This window comes from Tyto alba, unplaced genomic scaffold, assembly GCF_018691265.1.
Source record: "Tyto alba isolate M040663 unplaced genomic scaffold, T.alba_DEE_v4.0 Super-Scaffold_1, whole genome shotgun sequence".
Taxonomy (NCBI): domain Eukaryota; kingdom Metazoa; phylum Chordata; class Aves; order Strigiformes; family Tytonidae; genus Tyto; species Tyto alba.
In genome coordinates this window covers 5,925,488-5,945,151 of record NW_024881261.1, presented here as the reverse complement: position 1 = coordinate 5,945,151, position 19,664 = coordinate 5,925,488, and the positions used below count along the sequence as shown (strand labels likewise).

At 39.9% G+C, this 19,664-nt stretch overlaps 1 protein-coding gene across 11 annotated transcripts in view; it reads right to left on the bottom strand.

The window, feature by feature from the left end:
- The window catches only part of FGFR2 (fibroblast growth factor receptor 2), an 88,674-nt gene that overhangs the window by 22,818 nt on the left and 46,192 nt on the right, over positions 1-19,664 (bottom strand). For 5 of the 11 annotated variants that reach the window (XM_042797793.1, XM_042798019.1, XM_042798120.1 and 2 more), the window contains 3 exons: positions 11,604-11,794; positions 10,623-10,770; positions 6,462-6,664 (listed from right to left, as the gene is read on the bottom strand). In XM_042797793.1, the coding sequence (XP_042653727.1) occupies positions 6,462-6,664; positions 10,623-10,770; positions 11,604-11,794 (542 nt within the window). Of the gene's footprint in view, positions 1-6,461; positions 6,665-8,828; positions 8,974-10,622; positions 10,771-11,603; positions 11,795-19,664 lie in introns of all 11 variants that reach the window. The other 6 variants (XM_042797901.1, XM_042798083.1, XM_042798169.1 and 3 more) reach the window with 3 other exon arrangements.

The following is a 19,664-nucleotide window of genomic DNA, read 5'->3' as shown; positions in this document are numbered from 1 at the left end:
GACCTGCATGGCAGGTCTGCATGAGAACCCGGGCTGGAATTAGACTTTTACTTATTTTTTGTTCATTTTGATTATTTCACTTCTATTTAAAAATGATGCTCCGTGAAATGAACTAGCTCAGCACTAAGAAATGTGAAAATCTCAATGAACAATGTGGCATCTCCTGTCCCCCACAATTTCCCCTGAATTTAATTTCTCTTATTTCTGGTTTCTATTTTTAAATCACTTACTGCAAACCTACAACTAATACTCTACAACCACTTCCTTCACGTTTCCAAAATCCATGCACCAGCCATTCTACCAAGATCTTTATTCAAGTCCAGGTTTATTTATCAATTTATTTATTAACGTTGCCTTTACTTTCTCACCTTCCATTGTCATCATAGCCATTGTTTTCACGGGACATCAGGAAGGTGTGGAAGTGAAGCTGCAAAATTTAGACAATATCCCTTATGTATCAGAAATGGCCCAAAATGTTCTGGAGTCTTTTTTTTTTTTTTTTTTTTTCCATGAATACAATATTTGTATTAGACACTGTTCAGAGCTCTGCCAGAGTTCCATCTTTTCACTAGCCCTTTACACTCATAATTCGGTGGTCTTAGCATGGTTAAAACCTATAAATGTAAACTTGCAATAAACTGAAATACTCTGGTGATGCATTTCAAACACAGAAGTTATTACTATTTAACATACAGAAAAAACAGATGAAAGACTCTGTCAGTTTCCCTTTTAACATTATTACACGTTTACTTCACACAATAACTGGATGATTGGCTGGAGATGCTGCAGGTAACCAAAGCGTATTAATGTGGATAGGAATGATGAGAAATCCAGAGGAACTACTCAGTGTCTCAGAGGAGAAAAATGGACTGTACTCCCTGGGAATATTCTTCCGATTGATTAATTGGAACAGTACAAGCAGTTACAGGAGCTCAAGGGCTATGAAAACCTGCTCCAGAAAAGATGAAGCCAACCCAGGCTGGCCTGTGGTTGGAGAAGATTTTCTGTTCCAAAATAGAGTTTCACCTTTTCTGCAATAGTAAAGAATTAACCTTTGAACTCAACCCTTAAGCATCCTTTTTCATTACCTTAGAGTGCACTATAAAACAATGAGGAAAACCCTACCTACTCCAAGGTCAGTAGATACAGTCAACTTTAATCTACATTTAAGTAACAGCACATATAAAGCCTTTTTCCAGCCTGCTACTTGCCACACTGCTCTCCAACCCCTTGCCACGCAGGTTCAAGAACCAGTGACACTCCTGCCATGAACCTCACACTTCCGTGTGTGGAATTGTTTTCAAGTATGTGGATGCTCTTCTTGATTTCAATTATGCAAAGATTCAAGGTACATAAGACACAGGCACTATAGAGGCCATACAGAGTTTTTGCAGTAAGTTTGTAATTGTACACGGCCAATATACAGACTCCAGGGACACTTTTGGATCTATCAGGTGCCAAGAAGCAGCAGCTAGACGTCTAGTCAAAACTCATTAACTTCTTGAGCAATCACCCAGCTCAGCAACATATGCTTCTTGGAGATAAAAGAACAAAACAGAGTCAGGGCAGAGAGGCAAGGAAGGGCACTTGAGGTAGGTGAACTGGACTTCTTCAAGGCCTACTCAGTGTGTTGGTTATACCTGCTTTAAATGATGACACTACACTAAGTAGGTATTTTGAGTGCTTAATTAAAGCAAGGAAGGCAGAAGTCAGCTTGACTTAAGCAGAACACCGAAAGGACTGTTGTGGTATATATGTTAACCTCAACAGGAAGGTAGACCTCCACCATAAAATATTCTCTGTGTGCTTCCTTCCTGCTTTTAGGAGGCTAGACCCAAGAAAAGTACCAGTGTCAGACAGATCTTTAGCTCCATATCTGCACTTCAGAAAGAGAAAAGCTCCCTGTGTCCAACCCTCACATATCAATGCATGATTATATCCCCATTTTAACAACATATTTTTCCTCCAGCCAACACACTGCATTTAATCAGCTCTAAGATAATGCTTTACAAGCATTTCTAAGCAGTGTAGCATTTAAAACAAACAAATCTTTGCTGGAATCTTTAAATGCCATGTGGCAAAATCAACTGCAGAGCAGTGTGTAATTGTCTGTAATTGATTATGAAGGGTGTTTTCCTCCACTGATGATTTATAACATGTCCCAAAGCCTCGATCCGTAAGTTCTGGCACTCATGCTGTGAGATTTTAGCAGCCATGCAGTGATTTCCTACAATTGTCAGTCTTTTTGAAGGCTCTGCTATAAAAGTTAATTTGAAGTCATATGCATATATGTATATAAATATAATTAGTAAGTAATGCTATTAGCTGTTGATAGAAACAGTCCATCTGAGTGACTGGATCTAGGAAAATATAATGTTAAATGTTCTACATGAAGCTGAGGATTCCTAATGATAAGTACTGACATTTAAAACACATGCACCACCCCTTCATGAAAAACACTCCTTTTGAAACACACAACATCAGAATAACAAACAAGTACTACTGGGCAGGCCAAGGGTTTCCATATAGAGAAGTCCAAGGATAAAGCAAGAAACTAAAACAGGTATTAAGGTAAATTCCTTGCAACACATCCTACTGACAGGTGTGTATTAATCTTGCATTTCAGAGACTATTCCTTAAAATTAATTATATTCTTACAGCTCAATCCTAGATGAAATACTGTGTTACTTTACTTGTTCCAGATTACTTTTTTTTTACCAGGTTCCAGCTGCCATGATAATTTTGAATTAGCTATTTTGCTGGGTGATCTTAAAGCCTACTTTAAACCAATCAGTCTTTGTTCATCACAAATGCACTCATTATATCTTTATGAAGGATTAGACTGAACAATGAAGGTAGATTTAAATTAATGGGAATGTATTTAAAATACTAAGCATAAGAAATCATTCCTCCCTATTTAAGACACCTATACACACCCACGTTGAGGGGGTCCAAATTTGACAAAATAACTGTGATGGCACTAACAAAATACTCTAGGGACGACAAACTCTTGTACTTGACTTTGACTAGGCAAGTCACAAAAGATGGGATTGTCTTTTTGTCTGTTTCAATTATAATCTATTTGTTAAAAAAGTTCTACAAAATAGGTGTATGTCCTATTTAAGGCTACTCTCTACCTTTTGGCTCAGTAAACCTGTCACCTAAAGCCTATACTGCAAATCAGTTTGTGATGTTCAATCCTACAGATTCTTCTTCACCCTCTCATGTAAGCTGGTACTTCTATGCAGAACAGAGCTAATAACAGAGCACTGCAACTCTGCTTTTATTTAAAGAAGAGGAACTGCTTGCTGGATTTCCCTGTTAGCAGTTTCTATTTCGAAAAACCAAGTACCAGATACTAGTGAGGCTGAGGATTGTAGGGGGAGGGAACTGATAATTCCTGACTCCATCATGACCCTTCCTACGAATGTGAAAAGAACCGCATTTTGGCAGGGAAAAAATGCCTGCATGTGGGGAATGATAAAATCCTGTAGTAGCTCAGACTAAATAGTGTACAAGAATCCAGGCCTGCAAACCAAACCATATGTTACTCAGCAAGACTCTTATCCCGCTTAGACAAGATGGCATCAGAGTCATGAAAATGCCTCTTCGTGAACCAGGATTATTTTCATATCCAGATCCTTAGGGAGCTTGACCCAGCAGCAGAGATCTTTGAAAACAATATCAAGAATTCCCCAGTCTATGGTCTCATTTCTCTGGAATTCCAGCAAATCCCATCGCTCAGCCCCGGATCTCTGCCTAGCTCAGAGAGTCTACCTGCCGTAAGCATCTCCCCTGCTCACTCACACCCATTCTCTCAACAACTCAGCCACTTTCTCTAGTCCTCCCCCACACAACAAAAGGCAAGGAAGAACCTTCTGTGATCAATAGATAAATAAAGGTTTAGTGACAAAATGCCACCTGCCTTTAAATACAATCATCTGAAATACAAATAAACTGAAACAAAAAAGAAGAAAACCTGGTGGTACAACAAAACAGAGTTGAATAAACACCTCCTGGATAATTTTTTAGTTCTTGATTTGTGACAATAATTCTGAAATCCAAAATCAGCTTTAAAAGGTGCAGAAACTAAACAACTACATGCAGCCTTAGAGACTAAGGAGACACTAAATGAAAACTTAAACTTTCACTGTTGATGAGCAAGTCTTCAGGGACTGCTCATCTCATCCTACCTCTCCAAGCTCATACAATTAGTGAACGATCAGTGCAACAACGAAAACAGAAATACAGCTTTCTTTTAACATTTATAGGAGTATTTTCCTCTATGAAGATGTGAAAGCAGAGAGCCTTTCAATGAGAAACTCCTGTTAATAAAAAAGTACTTGGGAGAACTGAGTGTAGTGGAATTTTTGCTTAGGGGTTGAAATAGGATTCACAATTTCAAACATGTACTATTTCTCAATAAATTATTACCATTAAAAGCAAAATGCCTTTTTTTTCTAAGAAAACAAAAAACAAACAAACAAAAAACAAAACAAAACAAACAAACAAAAAAAAGCGATAAAACCCTATCTGACAAGCATGTTGTAAGATAGAGATTTTTTTTCCTCTGTGAAAACAATAGCTTTGGAGAAGGGCCATATTGCATCATTTAATGATAAATAACTAAATTGAGGGCAGTGGTTGGCACTGCTGTCACACGCAATGAAATAACAGTATCCCCCTGAGGAAACATTTCCAACTGACACAACTGAGATCACACCAAACCCCAGATATTTTTTATGCCATCAACTTATCTTTATGTCATTATGATGCTTTTATATTCAAGCAGAAATTTAATGTCTTATCTAAGCAGCTGATACGTATCTCTCTCTAGTTAAGCATACAACACATGAAAAGTCTTCTTTGTCCAGAAAGCTACACAGATTTTTAGCCATAGAGATGTGCAAATTGAGCTGAGGGCTTCTCATCACACCTTCTGATACATTCAGAGTCAGAAGTCCCTCCTCTTCCCAGTGATTTCAAAGAAAATGAGTAAAATAATAAAATTACCAAAAAAAAAAAAGTGGCAAACAAAGCCATAAAAAAAATGAATTAATGTTTTTTCTCATAAGACAAACCAAATATTTGTCAGATCGGACGAAGTTCATGTGTCCCCCCCTCAAGATTTTGTAAAATGCTGCACTTTAGAGGAAGATGGCTAAAGCATTACTACTCTGTAGTATTTTTAACCAAGGAGATTCAGAAACAATGGTTCAGAAGAAAGTAATACTGTTCAAAATCCCAAGACTGAGCTCCACCCTAACTCTGTGTGATTGTGCATCTAAATTTCAAAACACTTACCCACCCTGAAGAACTATTTTTAAGGTACATGTATTACCCTGACAGTGACAGTATTCTGGACGGGCTATAAAACAATCTGCAGAAATTTTGTGCAATCTATTCATGGTACAGATGGACCCGAATTAAACCCTCAGATCCAAACTCCCTGACCGGAGCCTGGATACAAGCCCTGCAGATGGTCCCTATTTTGAATAATGAGGAGAACCACAGCCTCAGATGCCAACACTCCTCCACCTCATGAGGCTGAAACTTGGGGTTGGATTTGGTGGGTTCAGAGGTCTATCCTGAAGACCTATTGCAAGAAAATCAAAACATATTAAACTCCAGCTTCAAAATAAACAAGTCTTTCAGGAGATGATAGTGTGTGGGAATGGAGGATATTTTGGCAAGTGATGGTTTGTGACAAAGCCAAAGTCCTGTTACTCGTTCAACTGGTTTGTTGCTTGTGGTATTGCCCTCTCCAGAAACGCTCATTGCCAGCCACAGGCAATTTTAAGATATATTTCATATGATGCCGTTGTGTGCATTTTAAACCTGTCATTTGCGTTTGTTCCTCACTCAAAAGCATCCGCACGTTAATCAAACTGTCCGAGATCTGATACATTATCCCCCCTATTTTTAATTTATTACAGTCATTTTTCTAATTTGGGGTGGTTTCTGGGTGCTTGGCTATGAAATTCCCTCCCCTTAGACTTCAAAATTCTTCCTGAAAAAGAAGAATTCTTCTCTGTATCTGGTACCTGGTTATTACAATAATAGTCACCTTAGAAACATTAAAAACACACAATTGAATAGGATTCTGTTCCACAGTCCATTAAGTCAGTAAATTTTTTTCCATTGACTTCAGTGAGTTGTGGGATCAGGCCCCAAAATACTTTAAATAATTTTTTTCCATCTATAGACTGCTAATACAGAACATATTCCATGTTTTGCATTTCTCCTCTAACATCCCTGCCCTGATTTCCTTGTATTGAGACGCACTGCAGCACTGTGTTAAGATATACTTTCTTGCCATGCCAGTCTCCTAGGTGCCAGATTAAATCCCACCCTTACTGCAATATGGTATAATGCTTATTTATTGCCCTTTCCAAAGCCTTCATCAGAAGGATGTGCTGGCTTAGTTTGGTAAAAGTTTTTTAAACTCTTTATCTACTTTCTGTTACCTGTCTGCGCAGAGGGATTCGCTTTGTCAGCTTATGGACAGCGGGCTGGCTGCTGAAATCGGGCTTCTTGGTGGTGTTCCTCATGCGACACAGGATGACTGTCAGCACCATGCAGGCAATAAAGAAGACCCCTATGCAGTAAATTGCTATTTCCAGGTAGTCTGGAGATGTCGGATATTCTTTTTCTTTTTCAGGAGCTGGATTGGATGTTTTTAGGAGGGAACAATCATGCCACAGAGTTAGCAGAGAGTACAAGCATAGTTCAGTACAGAGCTTGGAACAACTTGAAATGGTAAAATATCAGCAATTCTTATAGTGACTGCACAACATACAGAATACTGAGGTTGGTTAGACTATCCTGCAATCCGAGAGTAATTCCTCTTTCTAGATCACTGCTTTTGACTTCACAGTTTGCCACTGAGTGTGAGCTTGTGCATGTATGTATACATATATAGACATATACATGTGTCTGCCTAGATAGGTAGATACATATACTTTGAAATATTGGATGATGAGGCATAATTTTAAGGGAAAAGCAAAAACTGACATTTTCAAAACTAGGCTCAGGTTCATTTTATTGCTCCAGTCAAATTTCAAAAGCACTGTAATTCTTTTTAACCACATAAAGACATGTCTAAAGGTAAAATATTGAATTAGCTAGCCTAAAAGAAAAGTGTCTAAATTCCCAAATAAATGTTTGGGCTTGAGTCTTCATTGCCTGTTTACCCAAAATTTTTACTGGGATCTCAAAATACGGATGGAAGGCAAGATGAGTCAGTCCTTCACCATGTTTCTAAACTCGGGTTAGGGGTTTCAAGAGTGTTTTTCAAGGACCAGGCTGCCCAGCTGCTTAATTCATTGCAGTTCATGCTGGGTGCCAACTCCCCTGAGGCCCTCCGAAGAGCCCAGTGTCAGTTTAAAAAGCATAACACAAGCAAAAACTGAATTGCTAGCAATACGTTGATTAATGAGTCCTCTTTTGTGAAAACTGCATATTTCAAGTAATCTCATCAGTGGTTACTAGTCTATGAGATTAGACTTTAGTGGGAGTGGTTCTACATAGCTGTTACTCTGATTGAAACCATTTTGAAATTATCTTCAAGACAGTTATATGTGCAAACACTGTCCCTAATCCCTTATCTGGGATTCAACCCCTGGATAAAGAGCATTCCTCAGCAATCAGTGGTCACTCAGCAAGCAATGCATGTTCAAGCTGAAATTTTCTTGTGCCTCATTCTAGGCTTATAAAAATATTTCATTCAAGAAAATCAGTTAAAAAAAATGCTGTTCAAGCACTTGCAAAATGCAAACACTGCTAGCAGAAGCAAGCTCTACACAAGCACTGCTTTGCCTGCTTGGTGACAGACCATGCAGGCTCGGTGCTCACATAAGAGTGAGATGTAATAAATCTGCCTTGTTCGATATATTTTAATAAAGGGTAAGAAATAATCTGCAGAAAGTGGGAACATTTCACTCCCGTAATAGGAACCTCAGCAATATGCACATGCAGGTTTTGTACCTTGATTTAGGATTAACAATTAATAAATGGTAAGCACAAGATGACCCAGCAAACCTCAGGTGGTTCATGTTTTTTCAAAGGAACTCCTAAGGCAGCTGCCAAGAGTTATACATGAGAAAATTTGACTAGTGTCAAAACCAACTATGACTACATCTTCTAACAGCTGATAACAATTTTCAGGCAATAAAGCGCATTGATGTTTGTTTCTTTTAAGGACAGAAACATCATCAACCCCAGAACAGCAAGACATGCTTTGCAGTAAAAGCAAATGACTACTTGTTTTCTTAGAGCATGCAATGTTTAAAGATGCATGGAGCTGATTCCCAAGATATGGAAGGCACTGCTTCTGTACACGATCCATTGGCATTAAAATTAGAATTTCTGTAAGATTTTTGGAGGATAGGTGAAAGCGAATTTAAGCACACTGAATAGCTCAGGTCTTTTAATGAACCTGTCTGTAGCCAGATTAGTCCCAAAGCTTCAGAAGAAACTTTGGATTTCCTCCTCTTGAAAAAGTTTACAATGATTAATGAGCGGATTTTCAGTTATCTCACTGAAGTGTTAAGGAAATGCAGTTCCTTAACATTTCTAATGAACATTTAGCAGATGTAAAAATATTTAAATTAAGCACAATAGCCATTTCCCCCCCACATCCTTTTTTTGTTGTTGTTAGGTTTTTGGAGTTGTAAATATGTGATGAAACAATTGACTTGAGACAACTGTGTTTAAAAAAAAAATCATTGTAAAAGTTGTTTTCTGAGACAGAAGCTGTGCTAATTCTGCAGCAATCAACAAGTGGAAAAAAAAAAGAGGAAAAACCACAGAAAGAGAGCAGTGTATACCTGGCAGAACTGTCAACCATGCAGTGTGAAAGGATATCCCAATAGAATTACCCGCCAAGCATGTATACTCCCCAGCATCCTCAAAAGTTACATTCCGTATATAGAGAACCTCAATTTCTTTGTCCGTGGTGTTAACACCGGCAGCCTAAAAAAAAAACAAAAGAGGGAAGCAAGAGAAAAAGCTAGACATTGAGAGAATTCTTGTGGATAGGGAGATGGAGCCACAGGGCTTTGCACTTTGTAAAGGTAGAGGTGTAGAGATGCAAAGCTCCTTCCCCATCCACAATCCCTCATCCAAAAGGCGTTTACCAACAGGTCCCAGCTCACCTCAGAAAGTAATCAACACCCTTCACCAGACCTAAACTCACCACCTAAACATGCATGCAATCAAATGACATGGAAAAATTACCCCACAAGGCTTTTTTATTTTATTCCTTCTTTTTTAAATAAAAGAAAGTTGGAAGAAAAACAAAGAGAAAACAAAGTAGGACAGAATTCGGGAACCTTCACGTGTAGTTACCTGTTTCAGAGGAAAGAATTTACTATAAAAATATCATCTGAAAGGATTAAAAAAAAAAAGGAGGGGCAGGGAGGCAGCAAATTCTGCTTCAACAGACACAACTTAGTAGCTGTCTTAAGCAGTATATGGTCCTTGCATCATTCACTTAACTATATTTATTTGCCAAATCTCATTTTAATCTGAAGTCTGGTAATATTTGGTGGTTTGTTTAGAAGCACAGTGAAAGGTACCTCAGCCCTTGTTCAAAAAAGATCAGTTGTGGCTTTCAAGGGATGTGGAGAAAAACTGGACCCCAAAGATTTAAGAACTGGGAGATGGAAATAAAGTATATTTTTCTAAGTTTTAAAGACTGAAAAGGAATTCTGGAAGTTGTGGTTTGTTTGTTTTTGTTTTTTGTTTTTTTTTTTTTTTTTTGCTGATCCCCTTCCAGACTTGCTAAATCTCTGGCTTGACTAGTCATTACACACCAAACCAATCAGTGTATCAGTGATTATCCAAACTCATACAAATAGAGTAAATCTTAGACCTGGAACTGTCCAGCTGTCCCAAGATGGGCACAGCAGGACATCAGTGTCAAGGTCTCTATAATGGAGACTTAGAGAAATGATTGTTTGCTGCTTTCTGCCTCTGTTCCACTCAAAAATATTACTCTGAAATACATGATGAGGGAATAAACACATTTTTACCAGACCATTTTAAGGTAAATTTAGTTGTGAGTTGTAGTCACATTGTTGCCAGTCTTTATTGTTATTGATGGGTTATTAACAGGGTAATAATGGCTGAATAACAACTGGAAAACCCTCCCACCCTGCACAGTCACAGGTGATGTGGGAATTTATAAGCGAGTAAACTGACCTGACTTATGCTTCAGTGGGTAATTATGTGAAGATTTCTTTTGTATATATACACACACACAGACATATATATATATATAAATATACACTAATTAGCTCATCATTACATTATTCAATGAGTACCCTAGATGTGAACTGCAAAGTGTGCAGAATTAACAACAAAACTGGACATAAACACACAGACACAGACACCAAACACAAGAGAGAATAAAGATCAGCATCAGAAATCACTGCTTATGGTACACACGCAATATTGTGGGAATTTTTCCATGGCTGCTGGTGTAATACCAGTTGCATCACCGAAGGAGGATTACACATATACCACAAGGCCAAAGAGTTATCCTACAAGCTGCCTGCAGTCTCCCAAAGCACCATTTTTTCCAGCTTCTACATCCAGCTTGCTTTAAAAAACATTGTTACCTTGTATACTTGGCAGAACAGAGAGCCAGGCAGACTGGTTGGCCTCCCCTATATAATTGGAGACCTTACAAATATATTCTCCAGCGTCCGCCTCTGTCACATTGTACAGTGTCAGCACTTCAGCATTGGAACTATTTATCCCCGAATGCTAGAATAGACCAATAACACAGGAGAACAACGTCACTGCTGCCCAAAATGGACACCAATCTGTCTATGGTCCCACCACCAACACGTCATAAGAATATGCCTTCCACTTCATACAGGTATCAGCATCAAAACCATTGAGGGTTTGGAGTTGGTTGGTTTGTTTGCGATTTTTTTAAATCTGAAGCATCACACGAGGAGTGAGAAAACAGCGGTGTGTGTGGAAAAAAAAAAGCACCTGGGCTGCATGGAACAAGATGGTACAGAGCTGGCTGTCCTGACTGCCAGCGTGCTGAGTTTTGGCAATGACACCCAGCTCGGAAAACTTTGGCCTTTCTTTGGTCAGGCTTGCTCAAAACGCCTGCAGGAATGACACCACCGGTACGCCGGCAGGAAAGGGACATCTCTGCAGGCTCAGCACCCAAAAAACCCAATCCTGCCAGCAAGCTTTTGGCAGCAGGTGCCATGTTACTTTGAAATAAAGAGGCTGAAGAAATGTGAAAGAAATGCAGTAGATTGTCCCCGGTATGTTTTGGATGTGTTCTACCCGTACATAAATGTCAATGATGTTCTTTAAGAGGGTTTTCATTTTTTTCTGAATAAGTCATGCCTGAAACATTCAGAGATTCATGGAAGTAAAAAAGAGCAAAACAGTGTCTATAGGCTGCACAATTAGTATTTAGAAAAATCAATGTTTATCAAGCTCATTATTTCATTTGTAACATAAACACTTCCCCTTTCAAAAGAAATTCAGATCTCAAAATTCTTGGATTTACATCAAATAAATTCAGTGCTTTAAAAAAGTCATCACCATCACCACCATCTGTAAAGCCTCACCTTTAAAACCTGAAGATACGGCAGTCCATCTGGTCCGTATTTACTGCCATTCTTCTCTACATGTTTTATCCACTGAATATGAGGCTGAGCATCACTGTAGACTTTGCAGACAAACTCGACGTCACCTCCGACAACTGCAGAGGCATTTGCTGGAAGGCCAGCTTGGAGGATGGGCCTGTGTGGTGATCGCTCTGTTCGAGTGGGGAGGGGGGAATGAGGAGGAGTGAGAGAGAGAGAAATAAAGATGCATAAATAAGCAGAGCTGCCAAGAAAACTGTAAGTGAACTCGAGCCAAAAAGCCCTGTAAGCCTGTTGGCTGACTCCTCCGAAATAACACTGCAGCCAAAACGTATAACAAAAACTACAGTTCAAAGGAGATGACTTGAGCACTACACTTGTAATATAAAGAATAGCTGTTTGGGGGGGAGGGGAGAAACAGTACGTAAAACCTTTAAGCATTTCTCATAGTTCAACTCAGCAAGAATTAAGTAAAATACCTTCCCTTTTTTTTTTAGAGCTATTGTAATAAGTACCTCTGAGTTTAAAAACATTCTAATTGGACTAAACCTCCACCAATTAAGAAGAAAGATTATTGGTTAATTTTAAAAACTGATTAATGTCCTAAAATAAACCAAAGGTAATTTCTCAAAACAAGCAGCAGAAGCCTCAGCACTGAAACTCCACATGCAGGACACACATACCAGACAGCTCAACTTTCCAAAACACTGTGACCAGTATTACCAGCATGACTGCTCTCTGCTTTACCCAGACACAGCAGCAGAAATACTGGTTCGTTCTTATTCTGTGCAGGACACAGGGAAATACAGAGTTCACTGGAAAACTGCAGCAGATTTAATGTGAGCCAATAGAGTTTTTAATCTACGGACTTGTTTAAGCATCTATCAAACATTCTTGGTGAAGCTTACATCAGCAAATATACCACGTGCACCCTGTATCATTTGGGTACCCACAGAGCCACTGCAGCCGGTGCCTCCAGCCCAATTTTGTGGATGCGATAGACAGAGTCTTTGGGCAAAGCACCCATAGAAGCCTCACCCTCAGCTATGACAGCGAGGCAGCTTTCCATCACCCTCACTAAGCCTGATTTAAAAGCTGCTAAAATCTTCTGGTCGGTGAGCAGGGCACGAGACAGCTCCCCAGCCTCCAGGGCCACCAACAGCTTTTTTTTTTTTTGCTGGACAAGTCAAGCAGGTAAAGCATTAAAATTCTGCACTCAAACATCGTGTAAGAGAAAGTCCTCTAAATGACAGCCATGGTTACCACATTTTTTTTATTATCCAGTGAGCGGGATGAACCCTGCCACCCTCCCCTGAAAACCTTCCAAACTGCAGTTTCATCAGCCTGAAATGGGAACTCACCACCTTCTTCACACAAACTTAATTCTGTCCATCTCTTTTTGTAAGAATGTAAAATTAATAGTGACCTACACATACTTTCAACCTATGAACTAGAAGTGAAACGCCCATTGCCCATCCCCAGCCTGAGCTGTCCATTCTCCCCTGCTCCAGGAATTCTTTTGAAAGATAAGTAAAATACAGCAGACCAAAATATTTATTTTTAGAGACTGTACAAGCTTTGACATTGCAAGCCAAATCAACTGAATTTCAAATCAAGCTTTCCTTCTTAAACATACTAGTTTCCAATAAACTGTTTCACAAGTAAACATTGCAAGTATAATAGCAAATAATGATGTCCATGGAACAATGGGATCTTTTATACCGTTCAATATATTTGGCATGCAGCAAACATCTACTGGGAATTTACTCACTGAGGCTACACTGGCAGCATACTACAAAGCAGCAGTCTTATTTTACTTGTGGCAAAAGTACATTTGTGTTGCAGTCATTAAATTATTCCATGGCAATGTGTGTCATTTTCAAAGATCTAGGAACAGTTTAATATTTTTTAATTTGTAAATTACAGTCGAACATATAAATTAGTATTTTACAGTTCTGGAGAGAACTTTTAGTTTCTCACCTTATACTAAGTAAGCTCTAATTCCATCTCTCACTCCTTCATTTGGGTACAAAAACAGCAAGCAAAAATCTTTCTTTAATAGAAACCTTACACCATCTTCCAAAACTTATTACAGCTGCCTTCGGTATAAAATGAAACCTTAGAGAATGTTATTTAAAATGTTTTTTAGAAGTCAGTAGGCCTCATGTTTCATTTCTCCACATCAGGGTTTGATTTCCTTTGTGACCTTATTCTCTGCCCTTAAACAAACCAGAGAATGAGGCCTGAAACATCTTGGAAAAGTTCCTACTATGCCAGCATCAACACACAAAACGTGTTTAGTTTACCCCGATATCCATCAATGATTTAATCTTTTATTGATGACTGTCAAACATTTCCTCTACCAAAAACGAGGAGGCAAAACAAAGAAGTAAAAGCAAAGTTCTTACATTCTTGTTCCCAAATTCCTTTTAAAAAAATTAAATGAAGTGTGTGCATATGTATACGTGTATATGTATAGCTATTTGTGAAATTTCTTCTCCAAGGGTAAATGTATTAAAAATAAACTTTAGTTGCCCTGCAACATATGGAGCAATGATGAGTGTTTGTTCACTCTCCCACTTCAGCAGGAGGGAGTATTCCTATGCCCACACAGGCAAGCAGCACAGAATAACATAACCTTCATAATGCAAATTCAGCAGGGTTTCATGACAATCCTGGAGTCCAACGACCACAAGAAATACACTCAGTACTGGGGAAAATAACTAAATATGGAGAAACTTCTGCTAATTGCTACCAAGTATAATCCTGTATAGTATCATTTCTTGGAAATAGTCATTTCAGGATATTATCCTGTCTTTCCTATTTCTCTTCAAACCACACACATCTAAAGACTCTGCTTAAGAATAGGTACTGTCAAAACCATATTCATAAATCTCACATCACTATTTAGCATTTAAAATACAAGCCATACATTTGTAAGCAGATATCATCACTCAAACAACTGGCTACACTAATTTTAGATGAAAACGGTGTGTTCTTTTTTACTAAAGACTAGCAAAAGAGTCAAAGTTGCCTTTAAAAAAAAAATCTTAAAGGCTGGTGAAACTAATTTTATCATTAGCCTTACATAACCTAATAATCAGGATCATCACTAAACCACAGTGACCATATACATCTCGTTAGTTAACTCAGAGAAATAATATTTTCATGCAAAACAAGTTGGCAACCAAACTTGTAGCTCTGTAGCCCTACTGATTTCAATATTCCCCTTGCTCATTAATACTGAATTTAAACAAAGCCTGAAGAAATAAATATTTGCTCCCTGAACAAAGCAATTTCAGTGTTCCACTCTCACTGCTAGCGTTTCAAAAACAAGGCCACAGCATATGATATAATACAGAAAATCACCCCATAGATTAGCTGTCTTCAAGCATACTAAAACAGTACATCATAAGGACCATAAGAAGTAGTAGATACTAATTTTATTAACATAAATATTAGTTACTTAGTGAACTACATACAGATCTATAAGGCTTTTCATAGATAGGCCCTGCTTTCTCAAACAGACCTTCCTAGTTCAGCTGAAATGTAACAGATGTTTAGAAGTTAATGTAATGGATGTTTAAAATTCTTTTAAATTGAAAGGTATTTTCTCTATATTGATCTGAATGTAATTGAGCCAAGCTGATAATTACATATAAATCTCCATATGTTACATTTGATTTTTATTCTGGTTCTTCCCAAAGTCTAACTTTATACTAATTTTTTAAAGAGAAAGCGTGCTTAATGCTGGATCCCACCTTAAGAGACAGATACCAGCTTGCTGTCTCCAACTTGCAGTTTAGATACAAAACCATCATCATTCCCATTTGAGGAGTCAATTATCTACAAAAGGCAGAGCGAAAATGATTGCTCATGAGAGGAATGTCATATTCAAGGCTATAAGCATCTAAATTTTACACCACCATAAAAGTGCCTAGGGCCTGAGCATTTCCGCTCAGAATTGCTTGAGCAATTCTGCTTGCTTATCTATAGACAGACTTGCTATCTGAAAAGACACCTGACAAAGAGACCTGCCCAATGGCTTAGAAGAAACTTGTCATTTAGCTTGTTAATGTTAAAACTTCAGAATACTTTCCTCCAAGAGAGAAAGCTGCAAAGAATCCAGAAAATCTGGAAAATTCCAAGTTTCAAAAAAACTGGCGCAATGGAAGGAGCTGCCCAGGAGGGTCCCAGCCCTGCGGGACACCTGGAGATGGGTGGGAGCCCATCCTGCCACAGCCGATGGAGGTAGACATGACTGGAAGAATTACCCTGGAAATGACTACTGGAGCCTGCACACTTCCCAAGGAGTCCTGAGAATCGGCTCTTTAAGAAGTTTAAGTCCCAGGACAGGTGTTTCCTACAAAAGGGCCTCATCTCTCTCCCATCCTTTGCTTTACCTCCTCCATTTTTTTTTGTTGACCAGCTGCAGCCAACAGAGGGAAACCAGAGAGGAGACAGACAGAAAAGTCACGATGCAAACATATGAGGTGAAGACGCTGGGGTACAGAGGTGGGTGATAGGGGCCAAAAACCAAGTTTCACAGCCTACAGAGGCCAGAAGATGTGATCCCACCACTCTGGTCCTAGTGAGGGGTGTGCAGGGATGGAAAACCTGAGGGAAGAGAGGCTGTTCGCTGGGTGTACTGGCAGAAGGAAGACGTAGGGCAGGATTTGCTGCTGCCAGAGGCCAAAGTAGAGCATATTGTGAGTGAAAGAGTGGCTCTGCCGCTACTGGAGTGCCTTGGCAGGGAGAGGAGACAATAACCCCGGAAGGGGAGAGCTCTGGGGCCCATCCCAAGGCCAAGTCTCCTTAGCAACCTGGCTGTGCCAGGGGCTGAGAAGAGCTCTGGTAATTGTCTATCCAAGCCTCCCTGTCACCCTAGCACAGACAGTTCAGGACCTTTCATGGGAGCTAAAAGCCAGAACCAAAGCCCATTGAAGTCAAGGGAAAAACTCACATGAAATTCAATGGGCTTTGGATAAGGCATCTGATTCTTAAAAAAAAAAAGAAAAATTAAAACTACTCTTATTTTCCCCTTTTGAATACGCTTGTTTCCTCTCCTTGAAAATGTGTGATTCAAGTACAGGCTAGGAAAATAAGAGCTGAAAAGCTGAATAGCAAATGCAAGACCAAAAAAGTTTGGGAGACAATGGGGAGATCCTCAATTAAGTGGGGGAGGGAGTAGGGATGGAGAAAAAAGTTCTCTAATTCTTTTCCACAATTTTTAATTAGACACATTTATACCGGTCTTTAATACCAGTTTTGAAACGTTACTGACTCTCAAGGAGTCATCTTGATGGCTGCCAACGTGAAGCTACAGAGGGCTCCCTCAAATGATGCCTCTCAGTGTACCAGTGACCATTCTGGAGAGATAGCCCCTGATAGAGGTTCTGTGTATTCAGTCATCACTGAATAAAAAATGAAGCAGTTCCAGCTGTCTCTCTGCTTAACTGAAAACACAGACCCGCTGTGCCCTCTTCTACACTTGCCCTGGTCAGCACAGCACGTTCAGCTCTAGTTGGTTATTTTTCCTGACTCTGAGCTTGGGAAGTCTTCAGCAGCAGTCTAGACCCTGTTCAATGAAAACACTGCCCATTCCCAACCACCTTCCTTCTGATCGTGCAACATCTGTTGCTTTGGAAAACACTAATTATCCTGTAAAGTATGGGTCTCAAAAGCATCCTACAGTGTTTTAGGCCAGACTGTAATCACAGAGTCTTGCCTTGGCTTTGGCTTAGTATCCCAAACTTACAAGACTGACCTTTCAGCTTTAACAACAACAAAAAAAAAAAAAAAAAATCACAGCCTTTTCATCATACACTTGGACTGAAATATTTCTCCCGTGTTTCATCTTCACCCAGTATGCAGCACTCTCCCACCATTTCCACTGAGCCACGTACCTAACATGGGAGGACCCAGAAGGTCGATGAGGTCTGGGAGCAGCACTGCTGATGAAGGAACATGCTGCTACATGGCTCTGTCCCCGAATTAACTGAGTGTGTCTTCTCCCATCCAACAGCGTGTCTTCTGAATGTGTCTTCTCCCATCCAACGTGGGGATTCCCTTGGCAGATACTTTACAGACAAATGTATATCCACCTGACACATCCCTCCTGCCACCAACTGACCCACAGACAAGCCTCGTGGAGCAGGAAGCCAGCGGTGTCACCCATCTCTAGGATACCCAGAAACCCCTCTTTATGCCCTCTTCCAAACCATACCCACAGAATTACCAAAACTGCTCCAACAGAAAATGCAGGTATATGGGAAATTCTCAGGTGACTTAACGTTTGTCTGGAATTGACAGGAAGGTAAAATCTCCCAGGTATAGCTCCAGCTTCCCACGGGGCCAGTGCACGCCATGCCACCTCAACACTGAAATATCATTTCTTCTCAGAATTGGCACTAATGCCCATTTCAGACACAATTTGAGGGAACAACTCTCTCTACCTGTGCAAGCCACCCTGTATCTATGTTCAATTTTTGGCATCCCTGTTGAGACTGTACACATACCTACTATTATTGCTGATGTTTTTCAGTGGTGCAGATACCTGCCACTGGGTGAGGGCATATACTAAAGCCACTGGGCCAACCACAGGATATCTGTCCCTTACCACTAGCTATTTGGGCTAAATATCAATCATTAAAAGAAAGATTAAATGTTTGTCAATCCCTCACTGTTCAGCAAGTGAAGACCCTTCTAGCTTCTATCCCACCCTAGCTGACAGCTAAAGAACCAGTTTGTAAGGAGAGATACAAGGATCACTGTGCTTCATGAAAGATCCCACCTACACAAGCTGCAAACCTGGCCTCAGTTCACAAGCACTCAGATGCTAGATTAATTATTGCTCACTGAATTAGAGAGCTCTTTTGAGGAGAGTTCCAGGAACAGCCAAGGCATGAGGAATTGCAACTCAGATTTCTCTATAAATCCAGCATTATCCAAGTTCATACAAAGGACCCAATTTGAAACTACGCTTGCTCTCCATACCCCTAGGTGGAGTGGCGTAGGAGGGGTCTAACCAAACAGATGTCAGAGTCCCCACAGGAATTTCCTCCTTCAAGGTAGCTTTCTACACACAGGCCAAGCCAAACCTTTGCTTCCTTTCTCCAGCACTAAGCAATTGCTTAGGGGGGCCTGCGCTCTATGAAATGCTGGAAGAAAAACACTTCTAACTCCACTATTTGCTCCACGGCATAGAGGAGTAAGGTTGAGTGCTGGCTGCTCTTTCAAAAGATCAGAAACAACTGAGCAGGTGTACACAAAATGCCTTCTAATTAATCTCATACACTATATATATGTGAGCCTGGAGCTGAGCAGCTTCTACCAGCTGCATGTCAGTTTGGTTTCCTTTCTGCATAATATGAAGCACTGCGTGTTGTTCATGGCCAGTTCAGAAGTACTGCTGAACTGTCATGTTCCATTTATATGTACATACATACACACTCGTCAGTCATCACAGAGATAATTTATACATGCCAAGGTAGCATCCACAGCAAGTTAGGGACAATGATCTCTTCCCAAACTCTGCAAATTCAGAAGATGTTTTAAGGCTACAAGGAATAACAGGTCACTGTCATTAAATGCTAAGAGATAAAGACTATCCCTGGCAAGAATGCTTGATAAAGAACTTTCAGGAAGACTAGCTTATGGATCAGACCAGCATTATCAGTGCTGATGAAATCATGCCTTACAAATTTTGGCATCTTTTGTCAGACAACAAATGTTCATACTATTCAGTGTTGCTGTACAGCAGGAGTCTCCACGTATAGCATTTCCTACTGGCCCAATGCTACCTGAAGAAGTCACCTCAGTGGCCAAGAGCTCAAATGGGTATCGCTGCAGCTGGAGCTCCTGGCCCTCACAGGCGAACCCGGCAGGGCCTGGAGCAGCACAGGGATCTGCTCGTGCATCTGGGAGTGAGAAGCTAACCCCCATAACCACTTTCTAAACTCCCTCTGTCCTCAAATTTGGAAGCCTTTTATACAAACCTGAGTAATTTCTTTCTGCTGCCGTGTCACACACTTCATCATTACT